General features: G+C 51.2%; 3 protein-coding genes across 33 annotated transcripts in view; 2 read left to right on the top strand and 1 right to left on the bottom strand.

Moving 5' to 3' along the window:
* Window positions 1–4,378: 4,378 nt before the first annotated feature.
* TSN (translin) lies at window positions 4,379–8,360 on the bottom strand. Of its 2 annotated transcripts, none has more exons than XM_015868774.2 (6): window positions 7,934–8,360; window positions 7,735–7,828; window positions 6,977–7,073; window positions 6,300–6,415; window positions 5,723–5,802; window positions 4,379–5,360 (listed from the first exon to the last, which is right to left on the bottom strand). In XM_015868774.2, exons 1-6 carry the CDS (start codon window positions 8,246–8,248, stop codon window positions 5,124–5,126), a joined length of 939 nt encoding a protein of 312 aa, XP_015724260.1. In that variant the 5' UTR covers window positions 8,249–8,360; the 3' UTR covers window positions 4,379–5,123. The 2 variants fall into 2 exon arrangements, with proteins under 2 accessions (XP_015724260.1, XP_015724259.1); XM_015868773.2 differs by having other exon boundaries at window positions 7,735–7,852.
* Window positions 8,247–9,847, top strand: NIFK (nucleolar protein interacting with the FHA domain of MKI67). The gene is made up of 6 exons (XM_015868775.2): window positions 8,247–8,363; window positions 8,442–8,567; window positions 8,699–8,807; window positions 9,010–9,221; window positions 9,414–9,491; window positions 9,671–9,847. The coding sequence occupies exons 1-6, from the start codon at window positions 8,247–8,249 to the stop codon at window positions 9,845–9,847; spliced, it is 819 nt and encodes a 272-aa protein (XP_015724261.1).
* Window positions 9,848–16,189: 6,342 nt separating this feature from the next.
* CLASP1 (cytoplasmic linker associated protein 1) overlaps window positions 16,190–17,185 on the top strand; it is a 132,460-nt gene continuing 131,464 nt past the window's right edge. For 17 of the 30 annotated variants that reach the window (XM_015868740.2, XM_015868742.2, XM_015868751.2 and 14 more), the window contains exon 1: window positions 16,190–16,349. The gene's annotated coding sequence lies outside the window, so the exon portion shown is untranslated. The remainder of the gene's footprint in view (window positions 16,350–17,185) is intronic. The other 13 variants (XM_015868755.2, XM_032445785.1, XM_015868758.2 and 10 more) reach the window with 1 other exon arrangement.

Below are 17,185 nucleotides of genomic sequence, written 5' to 3' on the forward strand. Positions count from 1 at the left end.
GCCCGAGAGGCAGAATTAAAGGAGCCTCAGTTTTGGTTGGTGAAACTCAAAGAACAGTCCTTAAACATTCATTCAGATCCCCAGGGTCAGGACAAAGCCAATCGGCATCACTCGCCATCAACAAGATCCTTCTGATACACACAAGGAGCATATTTGTGTATCTGTCCAGAGGTCAGCATCAGCTGGTCCACAAAGGCAGACAGGGCTGCCTCCACAAAGGTGGGTAGGCTCTGATCCCGTAAGGTCCCCGTTGACCCAACACTTAAGTAGGCCTCCACAGGGTATCCAGGTTTGTCCCTCTACTGTGGCTGCTGTGGCTCCTTGTCCTGCTCTGGGTGCTGAAGCAGACCCAGCAGTGAAACACGCTTACTGGCTGCATCTTCTCTTTAGTGCTTTGTTTTGTCTGTGAGGAAATAGGAGTATGTGCATCCTCTGGAGATGCTGCAGACACGTCCCCAAGATGAGGGTGGCAGCACGCTGCACTGAGCCGGAGCTGGCAAAGCGCCTGTCAGGGCAGCAGCAGAAGCGAGCTGGCATTCCCTGCAGCTATTTCGAGCTGTTAGACAACAAATTGTTTGTTCCCCCAAACATACACTCAACAGGCAGTGAATAGCATGGGGCGTTCATTTTAATTTGCTGTTTGTTTTTCAAATCAATTGACGCAGAAGCAGCAGCTGCTGGATGAAGACTTGTGCGATGCTCTCATGACAGATCCGCATCGAGCCGCCTTTGAGCCTCATTCTCATACCATGCAAAAAGCAACAGCTTGTTGTGCCTTCCTTTTCTCTCCCACGATCAGAGCACTGCAGCATCCTGCTCTTCGTTACCTCCTTTGGCAGTTGTGCTAAGAGAAGACATAAGTAAGCCTAGTGCATTATCCAAAGGGCAAGTGGCTTTCACAGCCACAGAGCTGCTGCTGCTTCCTGAGATGCCAATTATTTTCCAGTGCTTTTCTGGTTCTCTCCAATTCACACTCAAAAACAAAACCAGAGGTGAACTGTTGGTACAGTCATATCTTTAAATAAAGCTACCACCGGTCCCGTTGGCTGCTCCAAAAGCTTAGGGACCAACAAGTATATGGATAAGGTCTACTTTTCAGCATCAACCTTGCATGAGGATGATTTGGTTTTTCAGGTTCTGGGTTCTAAGTAGGACAGGAAACACCTGCCAGCCCGGCTGCTGCAAACACTGCCTCCTGTTTCCTCCTGCCTCCACTGCTTCCTGTGCACCAGGCACACTCCCCAAAGAAAAGCCCATCCATAATTGCCCCGTGTTGAGTTACAAACAACATGTAGTCGGTGCTGTCCTAAAAAAAGCTATGGCCAGGAAACGGCACAAGCTCTTGGGTCTGGGACATCTGCTACGGTAAGGGACAGTCTGATTGTGGAACATGCCCCACCGGACAGTTTGAATGTTATTTATCTTCTGCGTATCCAGTGTGTACTCAGCTGCTTGCCTGCTTTTAACTTACAGGTGTTGAAAGGGAGCCCAGCACTGAGCGGTCTCTCCAGCCCTGCCAACACTGGTGCTGTGGGGTGAGCCTGCACAGGGAGGGTGAGCGGCGCCAGCACATTAACGAGACTGTAAGTTTCCATCGTCCTCAGGCGCCTTCCTGAACCTGGATGGTCCCTCTGTCTCCTGGGAAGCTGCAGGTCCTTCAGTATCACATGCACACATCTTCCTGGGCAGCCCTAGAGATGAGCCATGCGGTATTTTTCCATTCCTGATTAGCCTGGCAAAGTGCTGTCATTACACGTGGTGCTTGGAAGGAGGCTGCAAGCCAGGGAAGTCATTATTTGTTCCAAACTGGCCTTCTTAGGGCTGCACGATACTTCTATGCCTCTCAGAATTCATGACTGACAAAGCTAAGGTTGCTTTGCAAAACTCCTTCCAACTGATCTTGTTGGTATAAGGAAAACAGAAGGAAGAGATCCTTCTAGGATGAATGGGAGCAAAGAAAGTCAGATCACTCCCTTAATTCATCAGAACTCATAAAGAACCGTTAGCAGGAATTTAGCATGAGTCTGACTGGTAACTAACCAGGAAAAAAAAAAGGGGGGGGGGAAGAAATTGACAGCGTGTATAGTGTGAACGTGCAGCTGAACAAACGTTCAGACAAGAGCGTGCTCCCCGTTCTTTCAAGCAAGGGCTCGTTCTGGGCCAGTCACTCTCCCCTCAGGCAGGGCAGTGCCCCAGCGATGGCTGCCCAGAGCAAACCAGAAGTAGCAATGAACACAGGGAGAAAAACCTGCTTGGAAATATGTATCCTAATTAATTTACTCCTGGCCCACAGCACATGTACAAGAGATGCTGTGCTGTAAAGGACTGTTCCTTTCAAAGTCAAACACGTAGTGACATTACTGCCTCAGTGTGTAATGACCTTACCGACTGATAAAGGGGCGTGAGGTTCTACAGCACGGAAGGCATCACTTTGCAGGAAGGGAAGGCATGTTGTTCGCCCCAAGAGAAAATCCTCGGCAGGTCCTAACAACTGGAAGCAGTTAATGGCTGCAAGGAAATCAGGCAGCTCAGCAAACAATTAAAGCAGGCACCACAGGGTGAGGAAGGAGGCTCCCTGTGTGTGCTGGCACACGGTGTGCAGCGCTGTGCAGCGAACCGGGCTTGGAGCAAGCACCTCTGAAAAGGATTGTTTCAGCTGGAGCGGTTCCTTCATCCAGTTCATTGCACAAAGGCGTGTGCTGGCACCAGAACAGGGCGGTCTGGAGGTGATGATGTGCCCTTTTACAGCTGCCAGCTCTAAGAGGACGCTGGGCTCAGGCTGCAGTTTATCAATTCCAGCAGACAGAGCTGGTTAAACAACCACCCTGAGGTCTCCGCTGCATCCTGTGCTATGGCACCGCTCACCCCTATTTCCTGAGCGGTTTCAGGTCAGTACTTTCATTGATCCGCAGGGATTGAACAGGCAGTGCCATAACAAATAACAGTTAATCAACTATTTGACTGCCCTTTTTGCTGAAGCAAAGAAGCAGCAGAGAAATGACGTCAAGATGGAGGAAAAAGGCTGTAAGCAAATACAAGGACGGTCCAGGAGAGCGCTGGTTGGAACGCATTGCAGGCTGGAGCGGTTCAGAGCAGCTGTGCTGCCTGTTGAGTCAGACTCTCCAGTGCTCCTCACTGACTCACTGCCTCCCCTCCCCGCTGCCCGCACACTGCAGTGTGTTCAGTGCCCAGTAGGAGTTAGTTCCGAGTTAAACATCTCATCCATTATGAGCCATTAAGCTTCTGCAGCCTTCAGAGCTCTGCCTCTGCAGTTTCTTTCTCTCGTCCCCAGACCCAGCTTGGGAAACGCAGACTGGCTCTTGCAAATAACGCTTTTCCAGAGGGAGATGCTGAGCTCTCACAGAACCAGGAGCAGGACAGAACGAGAGGTTTGCTAAACACCTTTTGGGGAGGTGACACTGCACTGTCAGGCACTGGCTCTTCATGCAGCCCTGGACAAAACAATGCCATGGCTGGCAGGCTTTGGAAGCCCTCAGAGACCTGCTCTTCCAGTTGTCCCTCTCACAGCACCCGCACGTCAGCACGTGTGGCACAGCACTGCTGCCTCACCGGCTGCAGAAAGCCACAGGAGACGCAGCAGCTGCCAGATCCGGCATCTACCGAGTTACCAGGTAAGTATATGGGATTCCACATCAGGAAGCAGAGCTGTTCCGTGACCAAACACACCCAGAGCTGCTGGAGCACTGAGCCAGCACAAAGCCTTAACACACGGCCTGCAACCAGAAACCTGCCCACATGCCAAGAGCCCTCCAACCTGAGTGGCATCAGACTGATGCTCAGGAAGCCTCTAATTCTCCCACATGTTTCAAGCTCCCACATGTTTCCTGTGTAACCCTGGTCCCAGTCTCAGAGCCTTAGGGCAATGTTTCATGAGCCTTTGCTTTTGATGGTAGAACTGGCTTAATTCCTTCCTTCCTCCCACCTCCACAAGGCTGAAATAAGAAGCAGGCAGTGGCATAAGGTGGGAACAAACACACGCTTTTAAAGCTGAGCTCAGCACCAAGGGCTGCAGGAAGTTACGTCCTCATTCTCCTCAGCTGTGATAGGGAGACGCTGCTATCTGCCAATGTGAGGATGAGGACAAACATTAAATATTATGAGGCACTCTGAAGATAAACCTTGCCATATCTTGGACACAGCACTAACAGACTCCTCTGTATCTCTCCATTTTAACTTGTTTAACTAGTCAATATTAGTTGCTTTTTTAAGCCTATCCAATCAGTGTGCAGTTTGTCTAGCACCATTTAACAGCATACACCCCAAACAAGCCCACATACAGCTGAAGGCTGAATCTGAACTGCGATGCTTCAAGTGCAGCTCCCAGGAAAGGCAGGAACATCATCAGACAACAGCAGAGTTACCAAATGGCCAAAGAGCAGTTTTTATTGGCCAAAGTAACCAAGAAAACATTTTCTTTCCATAAACAAAATAAAAACGTAATTGAAACAATGGGAAACGTTTGTCAACTAAGTGAAACACCCACTAACCCACGTAAGCTTGATTGTTCATATTCATCCTCTGGAAATATTCCTCCTAAACAATCTGCTCCTCTCCCTTGCGCTACTGCACCCCCTGGAGGAAGAAAGTGGAAAGACATTGAGAAGAACAGATGCACTGGGAGGATGGAGCTGTTTGTTTGCACAGGTGGAAAAGGCTGGTGCTGTCTGCAGATCTCTCACATGCAAAGGACCTTTTCGGGGCCACACGTTTTACTGTGTGAGCTTTTTGGTTTTTAAACACAGGAAACAGTAGAATCCTGGCCTGTGCAGGTTGTTAGAACTCAAATCCTACCTGCAGTTGGTCACTTTACGCTTCTCGCTACAGAGCCAGTGAGAATCCTGGCTTGTGGGAGTGACTGACCACAGAACAGCAGTGTGTGTTCTGACAGGAGCTGAAGTGGGAACAGAGGGTCTGCAGCGCTAACCTACGTGATGTTACAAAACAGTTTGAGATCTAACACCCATACTACGCCTTTTGTAAGAAAATAGAGAGCAGCTATCGGCTGCACTTCTTCTAATCTACTGCAGGAAGGCTTTGCTCGCACGCCTCCCAACTTGGCAACCATTTGAGGTAATCAACGGTGCTGTTACAGTGAGCATCCTTCATTTCTCTCCGCCCACACCACCCGTTGCCTCCTTATTGAGTCCTCTGATGGACAAGTCATAAACCACTTCCTCGATTTTCTTGACGTCGTATTTCAGGCCGTCGTAACGCTTCCTCAGGGAGTCGTTCTTCAGGTTGAGGAGCCGGAAGCCCGAATCCAACTCATTGATAAAAGTCGAGATGCGGAGAGGGCGAGAATAGTCACCGGCTGTGACGCTGTTCACTGCCAGCCTGGCCTGGAGCAGAGGCACAAATCACCTGGGAGAACATCACAGGAACACACCCAAGCCACTCCCCTTCTCCCCATCGGTTCCTTTAGCAAATGAAGCCGATCTGTTCCAAGCAGTCAGGTTATTAAATTCACGTCTGCCTTTTGGTTGACCAGACTTGTGAATTTTCAATCCAGAGCCTCGTTTAACACTTAATATTGATATATTCAGTGAGGAACAACCCTGACGCACAGACAGGCAGCTGGCCAAAGCTCAGACTCATTCAAATACAAACCACCATTACACAAACTGCTTGGGACAGGGAAAACAGTAACATGCTACTTCTATGGCAGTTTCAGGTCAGAAGTTTGCAAGGATATGTTCCCTACCAGCTCGCTGGCGAGAGTTAATACACCAGACAGGTAGTCCTCAATGTCCAGGTGGAAGCCCCTCTCCCGATCAGCTTCAACTGAAAAAAGGCAGAGTGTGATGAGGTGATACTGGACATGAGCACAAGCTGAAACTGCATTTCTTTACTGCAGCCAATTTGAAATATCGAATTTATGAAATATTATTACAAAATAAAAACCATCCCTTTCCTGTATACGATGCAATTACTGCCTCTCCATAGCATTTTGATTTAGCATCCTTTATATCTTCAACTGGTTACAATTAATCTAACAAAATTTACATAGAGCAGAGAGGTCTACAGTTTTTTTGGTGTTCCCCCTCCCATATCCTGAGCTCTGGGAGGCAGCAGTTACAGCATCAAAACATCTTTGCTTTATAAATGAGGAAAATAAGCAGCCATCCTTGTGTTACTGTTTGGCAGGAGGCGCTCTGCGTGCACTCTTTGCAATGAACAACTTACTGATGCAGAACTACCTTGGTTTGCATTCAGTTTTCCAGTTCCAAGCTACAACACCTGACAACGTTCACAGGTCTTTTCTGTCACAACCAACTTACTCCCAAGTATTTCTGCAACAGCTTCTCGGGTCACCAACGTTTCTGTCTCCAAGTAGACGACAAACGCTGCCAGAAACACCAACCGCTGCAGCACGAACCTCCAGTGCTCGTGAAACCTGTTGAAGAAAACACCAAATCATGATAAAACAATAAGTAACGTCTATTACTGAGGAACGAGCATTTCAGACACCTGCAGTACAGGCCGTTTCCAACCTGTACACATCTCACTCTGTGAGGTTATTTGCTCACCAAACCACACTAAGCTTGAAATCCGCTCCTCGGTCCCCAGAACCACCCCCGAGCTGAGTGTCCTCCTTCCCCCTCGTCTCCCCGCAGCATTTCTGAGCTGACACCCCTGGCCTGTGATTTGTCCTTGCTACACACTGCCCCCTTCTGGCCACAAATCAAACAAAGGTGATGACTTCATTCATGATCTGCAGCATCAAACAGCTGTTTTGTGGCAGATTTAGACCTAACAGCTTAACTGCAATTAACGGAGCAGCGAATGCTTTCACAACCAAGGGATGCTACAACAGAACATCAATTTCTCACGATTTCCTTCCTAAGATCTCACACTTGCTCAGCACTTCTCAAGCAGATCCACTGGTTCTGTGAGCCTTTCAACCACACTTCTAAATCAGAGGTGCCACATACGCTTGCCCCATGCTCAGATCCACCTGTAATACTGATCTGCAGGAAACTTGGTCTTCAGAGATTCCATCTGTGTTCTTATTGTAGCGAAGTGTTCCCGAGCCTTCTGACATTTCTTTGGTACTGGAAAAGAAACAATGGTGACTAATTACTCGTGTGATAGAAGTTATGCTGTGGGTGAACCCAGCGTTTTGCATGGAACAGGGCTACAAATGTGTAACGATGAGGACAGATGAGAAGTGGAGGTGGGGAAAGGCTGAAAGGGGCATTGAGTGCAAGGTCAGACAGAGCCCATAATTTTCAGTTATCACACAGTTCTATGAAGGTACCTTGAGCCACCCCTTGCCCTTCCCTTTGGGGTTACAAATTGCCCTGCCTGGCTTAAATCCACTGAGTGCTTTTCACTGTGTCTCTGCCGTCTCCTCGAGTTTCCATCTCTCTGCAGCTGCTGATAAAGACTCATTACAAAGGCTGTAGCAGCAGGGAGCAGCGCTGCCACTTGTGATGGCCCGATAGAGATCACAGCACCCAGCACGGCTTCTTTTGGCAGCAGCACCACTTCAACCACACGGAAATACAGCTGCAGTCACCGAGTGCTACTATTTTCACAGCCACCTCTCGCCTTCAAGTAGCTATTAGTATTAAATAAAGCACAAATAATATATATTGGGATATAGTACAGGGCTGAACCCCTCGGTACTGCACAGCCCCGTGCCGTTTGGCCCCATATCGATTCCTGTGGTACCGCTGCACACGCCCCGTGTCAGTCCCCGCCCGCACTCACTGTCCTGGAAGCCGTTCCCTTGGTGCACCCCCTGCAGCAGCGTCAGCATCTCCCGGGCCGTCTGCTCCAGCGCCTGCACCACCTTCCTGATCTCCTGCGGGCACAGAGCACAGCCGTGCTGTACAGCCGTGCCCCACAGCCGTGCTGTACAGCTCCCAGACCCCAGACCCCAGCCCGTCCCGTCCCGTCCCGCTCCCACCTCTCTGATGTCCTGGTCGGCCGTGAGCGCGCCCTGCAGCGCCACGAACATGGCGCTCACTGACATGGCGCCGCACCGACACCGCCTCGGGCTGCCCCGAGCGATGCCTGATGAACAGCCCGGGGCTGAAGGGAGCAGCGCAGTGCGGGGAGCGGCCGGTGTCACGGCGCCGAGCGGCGATGGCTCCGCCCTGCGCTGTGCGGGCCGAGCGAACGGAGCTACAGGAGGCACCGGGACTGGGAGACGGCGGATGTGCAACGCTGCCGCCGCGAGGGGAGATGACGCAGTTCCGCCCGGCGCTGTGAGGAGCATCATGGCGGAGGCGGCCTCGTGCGGCGCGGCACCGCCGTCGTTCCTGTCCCTGGAGCCGCAGCTGCAGCGCGCGGTGCAGAACAAGGTGCGGCGTGTCCGCAGCAACAAGGCGGCGCAGGTGAGTGCGGCGCACGGACGGACCCGACCCGCTCCATCCCGCTCCGTTCCGTGGTGACGCGGGCGCTGTGTCCCGCAGGAGCGGCTGACCCCGGGCGTGGTGTACGTGGGGCACCTCCCGCGCGGGCTGTGCGAGCCGCAGCTCCGGGAATACTTCCAGCAGTTCGGAACCGTAACGAGAATGAGACTCTCACGGAGCAAGAAGGTGCGTAGTGATCGGCTGCTGTTCCCCGAGCGGGCACAGGGGGCTCCCGCTGCACGGCGGGTCTGGAATCACGAAGCGTTTTAATGTAGGTATCACAGCATTGTCTCAGGTCTCTGTGCTGTTGTTTGCAGACGGGAGGCAGCAAAGGCTACGCCTTCATCGAGTTCGAGTCTGACGACGTGGCCAAGATCGTGGCAGACACGATGAACAATTACCTGTTCTCTGAGAGGCTGCTCAAGTGTGAGTACGGCCCCGGGTCACGGTCTGTAATGAGCACAGCAAACCCACACACACTTGTGCTTCTGGGGGGGCCGCGTGAAGAATCTTGTGTCTTTATTGGTTTTCTTTGGCCCCAAGGGGTTTTCCTGTGTGTTACAGCGCCATAATGGTGCTCGGTGTGGCTGTGGGTGATGTTACAGTGTGATCCGTGCACATGATACAGGTCAGTTCATGCCTCCTGAAAGGGTCCACGCTGACCTCTTCAAAAACAGCCACCGCATGTTCCATAAGCCGTCCCAGCCGGCGGTGAAGCGCTACAACAAGGTCCGTTCCCTGGTTGAGAAGGCAAAGATGGCCAAGCGGCTGCTGCGGAAGGAGAACAATCTGCGGAAGAGACTGGCTGAAAAAGGGATCAAGTACAGCTTCCCTGGATTTGTGAGTCTGGGCTGGTTTCAATGGGTGATAGTCCCTTGTTTAGATTTGTAGGACACAGAAGAGCAACACGGGCCTTTCCCAAGCTCCAACCCGTGTGATTTGGGTGATTCCTGCAGCAAAGCTTTTGTAGTTATAAAGAACTATTCGTGTGGGAAGTTTGTAATGATTCTCCTCCTCTGTTTTGCTTCCTAGGCTGCACAGAGCCTTCCTGCCAAGTGGAAGAAAGCAAAAGCATCCAAGCCCAAGCAGAATGTTTCTCTGACCAGCCAGGTAAGACCAAACGGTGCTGCCACCCAGCACCACAATCCATCCATCCTGAGCCAGGCGGCTCAAGTCTGCAGTTGGAAGCTGTGAAGGCTGCACTGAGGTGCCTTGTGGTACCATGGAGGCAGTGATGACTTTCTCTGGCAGCTGCTTTGCAATGAATCGTGTTTTTCTGCTCTCTTCAGGATCCTACTCCGGTCTGTACTCCTACAGTGCTGCAGCGCAGGAAAGCTCACCAGGCGGATGATGACACAGAAGACAATGAAATAGTGATCAAACTGCCCCCTCCAAGCGCTAAGAAAACTGCGCAGAGACCAAAGAAGCAGCCAAGGAAAAAAAACAACTCAAAGAAACAAAAGTAGGCTTAAAGTTCTGATGGCCGTAGCCACGTTTTTCCTCTTCTTCAAATCAAAACAATGAGGTGGAGTTTCTGCTGCCCTGTCTCAGATTTTCTGACCGGGCTGCTTGTCTTTCATGGGCAGGGAAGTACTCAGCAGTAGTTCCCTGCTGCTGGCTGCTGGGAGCTCTGTCTTTGCCTGTGAAGATTGTCTTGGCTTTGCACTCAGAAGTGCCTACAGTCATGGCAGAGCCTTGTGATGGTTCTGTCATTTGTTTCTAGCACCCACAGGTTTGAAAGGAAATGTCAGGCTGTCCATGCTGATGGCGTCTGTATTTTATACTTATTCACGATGACTTAAAATACAGTTTTTAACTGTTCTTAGTTGCGTTGGCTTTGGTAATGCTTCTGTTTAACTGCGAGTCTGTGCTGTGTGTGATTTCTCACATAATTACACCAATAGAAGGGGAGACATTCCTTACATTTCATCTTGTTGGTGATCAGTCAGGTTTTCCCTGAGCTGTGTTGTGCAGAGCCAGGACACCATGCTGCCCCCTTGAGCCATCGGCTTTCAGCACTGCGGGGAATGTCACCCTTTGCCACAGTGTGGAATGGTCAATGGACTTAAAAAGGGTTCAGGAAGGTGAGAAGCAATGAAGGTGTATGTAATTATAATGGTATTCTCTCAGTGACTCAAATCACTTTCCTTTGCTGTCGGGGAGCTGTTGGGGAAGCCACTTGGGTGCGTTTGTCTTTCTATCAAACGCTTGTCACCTTAGGCATGCAATGGAGTTGCATTGACAGCCTGATGATCACCACCAGCCACTTTTTGAGGGGGGGAGCATCTGCTTATTGATGTGAAACAGGCAGTGTTTACACCTCAGACCCGTAGAACATCCATATGTCTGTAGTTAAGGTTTGCACTGTGCTTTGAGATTAATGTGATCACCATGGTTGGCAGAAATACCAACACAGCATGAGTGTGTTAGAAACAGATAAGCAGCGCTGGAAAAGGTTATTACAAGACTTGATACAACAGAGAGAAACAGAAGAGAAATAAAATGTATCTGCCCAGAGCAAACAGTTTTCTTTTAAAACGCATATTTGTGTTGTATTAGTGGAGGTGGCTGTTAGCAGTGTGCTGCACCCAGCTGCATCTGGAGCCAGGTCCATCGAATGCAGCCTGACACAGGAGGGCAGCACTGCAACGGTGTGGGACACGCTGCTCTGGCAACCAGAGTGAGTGCTGGGAACTGACCTCCTGCATGTGCAGCAAAACCCATCTAGCCCAACCTGCATTGCTGTGCCTGATGCACCTCTAAGATGACTTAAGAATACAGGAGAAATCTGACATGAATCCTAAATATGCCCATTTCTTGTTGCCGCTCCATTAATACTACTTCTGCCAAGGCTCTTCAGTTAAAGCTGCTCTTAAGACAACATTATCTAAAGTAACTTATATAGTTTCACTTTCATTGAGGTCTGAGTAACTCCTTCCCACGTGTCCCATTCCCTGCCCTGCCTTTTAAGCTTGTGCTGTTTCCTTCTGCTGCTGCTCCTTGTGCCAGCTCTTCTGCCTATGCCTGGAAGCCTCTGCATGTTTGCCTCTTTTTTCCCTGCTGGACTCTGTGGCTTCTTTTCACACTGCCTGTCGTGCTTGTCTGGTTGTGTGAGCTTCCAGGACATTACTTGCATGCTTCTGTGGATCCCTTGGAAAGGTTTGTGTATATGAACTCGCTCCCTCATATTTGTGTGGCAGTGTGAGCCTTGATAGCAAGACATTCCTGAAAGCTCTGTTTATAACAAGACCTGCTTCCTGCTGTCATTTTTCTTTCCCTTTCTTATTGGTTTTTCAATCAAGGTTGGCTTAGATGGTGACTCTTAAAATAAGGGAGCACAAACCTGTGCCGTTTGAGTACCAGTCACTAAGCAGGGAGCTCTCAGCAGAAGGGTAAGTTTTCTTGGTGACAGTTTCTGTTTTTGGGCTGCCCGAGTTATTAATATACTGCTGTCCCGGGAGATGCACATAAGCAGAAATTCAGACACCTGATACTTGCCAAACATAGTTTCCGTAGCAAATGAACAGCCGTGCTGTGTCATGAGTTATGCCTCGGTCTGATCTTCATTTCTCAGCTCTGCAGTCGTTGGTTCATTCTTCCTGCTCAAACATAAAGCTCCTGGATGTAGGGCATGCTGTGCACTGTTCTTACAGTGATGCAAGGTGTGTTGGGATCTTGTTTGCAAGGCACAACTTGCAAGTTCTCTGCGTTTCTGTAATGAGAAACTTTCCAGGCTTGGTACCTAGTACCATTTTCAAGCTTTAGAAACAGATGCTCTTTAGCAAAGCCTGCTCATTTATACTCATTAAGCTTCCTCTGCTTCGCAGGACAGGGAATGCAGCTTAGGAGTGCACAGTGTTCCCCAGTACATGAAACACTGGAAGTAAAAGAGAGAAGAAAAGGCAAAATTAGCTGAAAAATAGAGGGAAGATAGAAATGATGAAGTCAGCCTGGAGGAAATGGTGTTTCTGAACTTGGCAGTGTTAGACTGCTAGAGGATGAAGGAATTACATGGGATTGCTTTTATCACCTGTTAGATGTGGGGTACGGTCCCCAGGTCTCACGGTACATGAGCAGTGTAATAGCCATGGATGGTGTGGATGGCAGTGCCTGCCTGTGAGCCTCGAGTGAGGAGAGCAGGCTGGGCAAGTGACTTGTTCTTTCCAGTAACCAGCCTGTTTGCTTGCTTGGCTTTTAATTGTCTGCAGCCCCGAGGAACAAGATTAAAACCAGTTTGCAAATGGCTCATAGCACGAGGGAGGAGTTGTGGCTCTGAGAAGTGGCATCCCTGCTCTCCATGTAAAGTACCAGGAGGGGTGGGGGGCTCTGGCACCTTCCTCTTCTCCCAGCTGTCTATGCTGGGCTGTTTGGTCCATGTTTTGCCTGCGTGATGCAGGAGGCTGGGCAGGGCTGTTTGTGCACCGTGCTGTGCAAATGCTGCTGAAGTGAGACATTTTCCTCGTGTCTGAGGATGGTGAGGCCTCTCATTGCTTCTCACCTAGCATTAGTTAAGCACGTTTCAGGTACAGAGCTGCTTGGCTGTCCTGGGAGCGCTGGATTACTTACACAGCTGAGTTCCTGTGGCCAGTTACTATGGATCTCATATGCTGGGAAAGGATATGCTGTCTGTTATTTGAGAGAGTGAAGCAGGAGCTGTGGAGCACCATCCAGATGCACAAAGCTGATGTCAGCACGGCATCTGTTTGCTGGAGCAAGCACAGGTGAAAAACAAAATGTTTTTCGGTGAGTCGGGAATGCTCTGTTCCTTCCTTTGCATTTTCTGGTGCTGGCTGAGATGAGGGCTTGGTGAGCAGGTACCAACCTGGGGCTCAGACTGCTCTGCAGTTGGACACTGCCGCCAGTTCCCCTGGCTTGTGTGTGGTTCTTGTTCTTTAAAAATGGGCAGGGAAGTGCAGTCACCTCTGTCACAGAGTTGTCAGCATGCCCTGCAGAAGCAGTGAGTTACAACAGGGGAGTGAGCAGGGTCTGTACCAGGACAGCAGCAGCACAGCTGCCTTGCTGCTTGCAGGGTTGGGATTTGTATTGGGAGAGCTGGAAGGAACCCAGTGTGACTCCTGATGCCAAGCTGAGCCTGCAGGATGGGCAGAGGAAATGTACAACAAGGCTGTAAAGCATTTCCCACGGGTTTCCTATGTAAAGTATGATGTTCTGTGGTTTATTAATTGGGTGATGCTTCAAGGGTGCTCTGCTGAATTGTTTCCTGAAAGCAAAGGATCCACGTTAGCAGCTGCTGGAGCTGCAGGGCTGTGTGACTGGGCAGGACAGAGCTGTGCAAGTGCAAAGCACTCAGTTCAAAGGCAGCACACACAGTCCTAAGGCAAACCTTATCCTCTGGTGTAATGGCAGTGCAGTCACGGCAGGTGAATTGCAGCCCTTGTTTTGTTCCTGAACTCCTGACTCATCTTTATATTTTTAACTGGTTTGTAATTTTACAAGGTGAAATCCTGCTCTGTCAATACACCATAGAGATTCAATCCATTGGTTTTTAAGGGCTGTTTGCAATCAGTGATTTGAGGGGGCTGTTGCTGTGTGTGTGCTGCACTGCTGGGCAGTGTCAGCTCTCCTACTGAATGCTCTAAGAGCATCCATTAATTTCAGTGGGAATCTGCATTTGGGGTGAAGGGTGAGCTAATCTTTAGAAAGGATCTTAATCCACTTATTTGGCTTCTTGCAAAGCTCAGCGTTTTTCCCCTGTCAAGAGCGAGCTGCATTCCTAACCTCGATATGTCACTTTCCAGTTGGTTTAATATTTGGGTGAGGATAAAAAGGAAATGTTTTTCAAAGATGAAAGGGATCCATGCTGGTAAGGTACGTGTGTGTGTGATGTGCATGTATAAAACAGGAGATGTGAGTTTTAATTGTGTTTGGATGGTGGAAAAAAGGTAAAATGAAAACAGCAGATGATGAAACAGAAAAAGAACAGGAAGGGAAAAATCCATCTGAATGTGCACATGGGATGTTATGTAGGAAGAGGAAATAGGGCCGAAATGTTGTTGAACGTCGATTTAAATGTAAGACAAAAATAGGATGCCTGTTAGTTTGACCTGTAAATGTCTTTTGCCAGAGGCCTGAGGGCTGCCAGGAAGAGCAGGGGCACGTACACTGCAACACAACTGCAAGGCCCACTGCCTATGGCCGCACAAGGCGAGACACCATTTGCCTCCCAGGCTGCTGCATTCAGTCCATCTCAGGTCAGAAGGGGCTGGAAGCACCAGCTTTCCAGTAGCCAGCACCCAGTTTATGGGGGGTTTCAGCTTGGACCCCTGAGTTACAAAACAATTAATACTGCCTTGATGTTGTGGCCAGGGTGACCATTCACTGCCTGCAGGTCAGTGCAGGAGGCCTGGGAGGTGTTTGCACGGCTTGTGGGACCTCATTTCCAATGGAAAACCTTGAATCAAACTCAATTGACACTGTGTGGGGGTGACCTTTTATCTTTCTTCTTGAGTGGCCAAATGACTGTGAGCTTGCAGGCACACACAGACGTACCCACATGCACACTGTTAGCCTCGAAGCCATTTGCTCACTTCCCTTTAATCAAAGCCTACTGCTATCAGATTTTCCTTTCTGCTTGGTGACTGCAGCACAGCTTCATATGCCTTCACACTGGAGCTAAGTGGGTCAGAGCATGTTTTGTTAGTGGCAGCTCTCACGTGGAAAGAGCCTGATGCAGAACACTAAGGCTTGGCAGGGAAGCACCAATTAAAGGTAGCGTATTGTCTGAGCTGAAAGTGCTCACATCTGGGGCTATGACAGCTGTCACGTGCAAGGGAAAGAATGAGGAATTACTACATTTGTAGCTGATCCAGGCTGGCTAATGCTCTGTTTCAAGTGATCTGTCACGGTACAAGTAAGGAGCTTGTTCCCTGCTTCACAGGTGAGGGGTAGACAAGGTGAGTTGCCCAGGGATGTTGCTAGAGCAGATCAACACCACTCGAAAGCATGGTCAGCACTTTGTGTTAGTCTGTGCTATTTATCTCTGTACCAGGAGCAGTGCTGCCTTGTCCTTAGCACAGCATGGGTGTGTTCAGGTGAACAGTGCGTGAGGTGGCATTGCCACGTTAGGGCAAAGGGAAAGATCGGAGTTATGAAGAATCAGGCTAAGTTGTGCCATCCCTTGTCTGTGCAAGCACTGGAGCTGTGACAGCACCTAAAGGAAATGTGGCTTTCCAAGTCTACACGAGTGTACAACCCAGGGCCAGCCAGGCTTTGGCTCCAGTGCTGCGGTCTCATGGGCAGCTAAATATCCTCATGTCACTTGTAAATGAATGTCTCACCTCGGAGTGCTCAGCCCTCAGATTCCTGAGCAGACATTGTGCAAAAGGGCCCTAAAGGAAAAGGCAGGAGCAGGTTGTTCAGGTACGGTGAGTTGTTTCTACCTGGATGCCCCATCCCTGGCGATGCTCAGGGCCACGATGAATGGGACTGATCTGATGGTAACCAGCCCATGACAGAAGGTTGGAACTAGGTTTTAAGGTCCCTTCCAACCCAACCATGCTGTGGTTCTATTCAGTGAGAGCCCCTCTCATTGTGGATGTGGGTCCGTCCATTGGGATCAGTTCTGTCAGGCGGTGGATGTCGCTCCCTCGCTGTGTGAGGTAGGGCGGCGATTGCCGCCTCGCGCATGCGCACTGAGAGCGCTGATCTCAGCGCCGCGCCGTACCATAGAGCCGCGCTCAGCGCTGGAGCCGTACGGGGGCTGGTCGCGCATGCGCGCTGCCCGCCGGGAGCTTTCTAGAGGCGCGGGGCGGTGCCGCGCCTGCGCCGTGAGGTGAGGTTGGCGCATGCGCGCCGGCTCCCATTCTTCCCGTGGCAGCGGGGCGGGCGCAGCCATGCAGCGCAGCGGGCGCCGCCGGCACTGAGCCCGCCCGGCCCCCGCCCCGCCGCCGTGTGTGTATGTGTGTGTGCTGCCGTGTACCGCCGTGTGTGTGCCGCCCAGCCCCACAGGTAACGCCGCACCGCGGGGCTGCGAGCGGAGCGCGATCGCGAGGGGAGCGGGGCGGCGGTTGCCGGGGCCGGGCTCCCTCGGGGTCGCGGGGGGGGCGCGCAGGGCCCAGGAGCGGGCGGTGGGAGGTCGGGGCTTGTGCCGTCCCTATTGTGTGCGCGGGGCTGGGTTTAACTCAGCGCCGCCGGGCCCTGGGCGCGGGGCCGCGGAGCCGCGGATGGGCACAAAGAGCTGCGCCGTCGTTGGGCGCATCCCGCTCTGCGCTGCGGGCTGTGGGCTGGGTCACCCGCCGCTGTTGGGCACTGCGCGCCGCCCCGCGACACCTGCAGCAGGACATGGCCGCACCGGCAGCGATGGGGACAGAAAGGGAAAAGAAGGGAAATGAAGGGAAAGGAAAAGAAGGGAAGGGCCGCGCCGCCGCCTCCCCGTGTCCGCCGGGCGGGAGCTTTGGCCCGTCGGAGGATTGAGCCCGTCGGAGCAGCGTTGGCAGAGCTGGAGCCGGCGGGGCGGGGGCGCCGTGTCCGCCTCGGTGCTGTGGGCGCATCTCACGCGGATGCGATGGAGTCCATTTTGTTATCGGAGCCCGATAGTCCGTCACGTTTCTTGTGCGTGTTTTTGAAGAGTTATCTCCATTGTTTGGTTCCATTGGCGGCACCCTGTGGTTGCTGGTGGGAGAGAAAGCCGAGTGTCATCGCTTGACGCCCGATGGTACGAGCCCGCCGTTCAAACGGTCGTTCCCGAAGGCATCAGGAGCAACAACCGTGCTGGGTTTAATAAGGGTTTGCTGTAGGGGTTTGGGATGGACGGGTTTGGGAACTTCCCAAAGTGGAAAGTTTTT

Source organism: Coturnix japonica, chromosome 7 (genome assembly GCF_001577835.2).
Source record: "Coturnix japonica isolate 7356 chromosome 7, Coturnix japonica 2.1, whole genome shotgun sequence".
Lineage (NCBI taxonomy): Eukaryota > Metazoa > Chordata > Aves > Galliformes > Phasianidae > Coturnix > Coturnix japonica.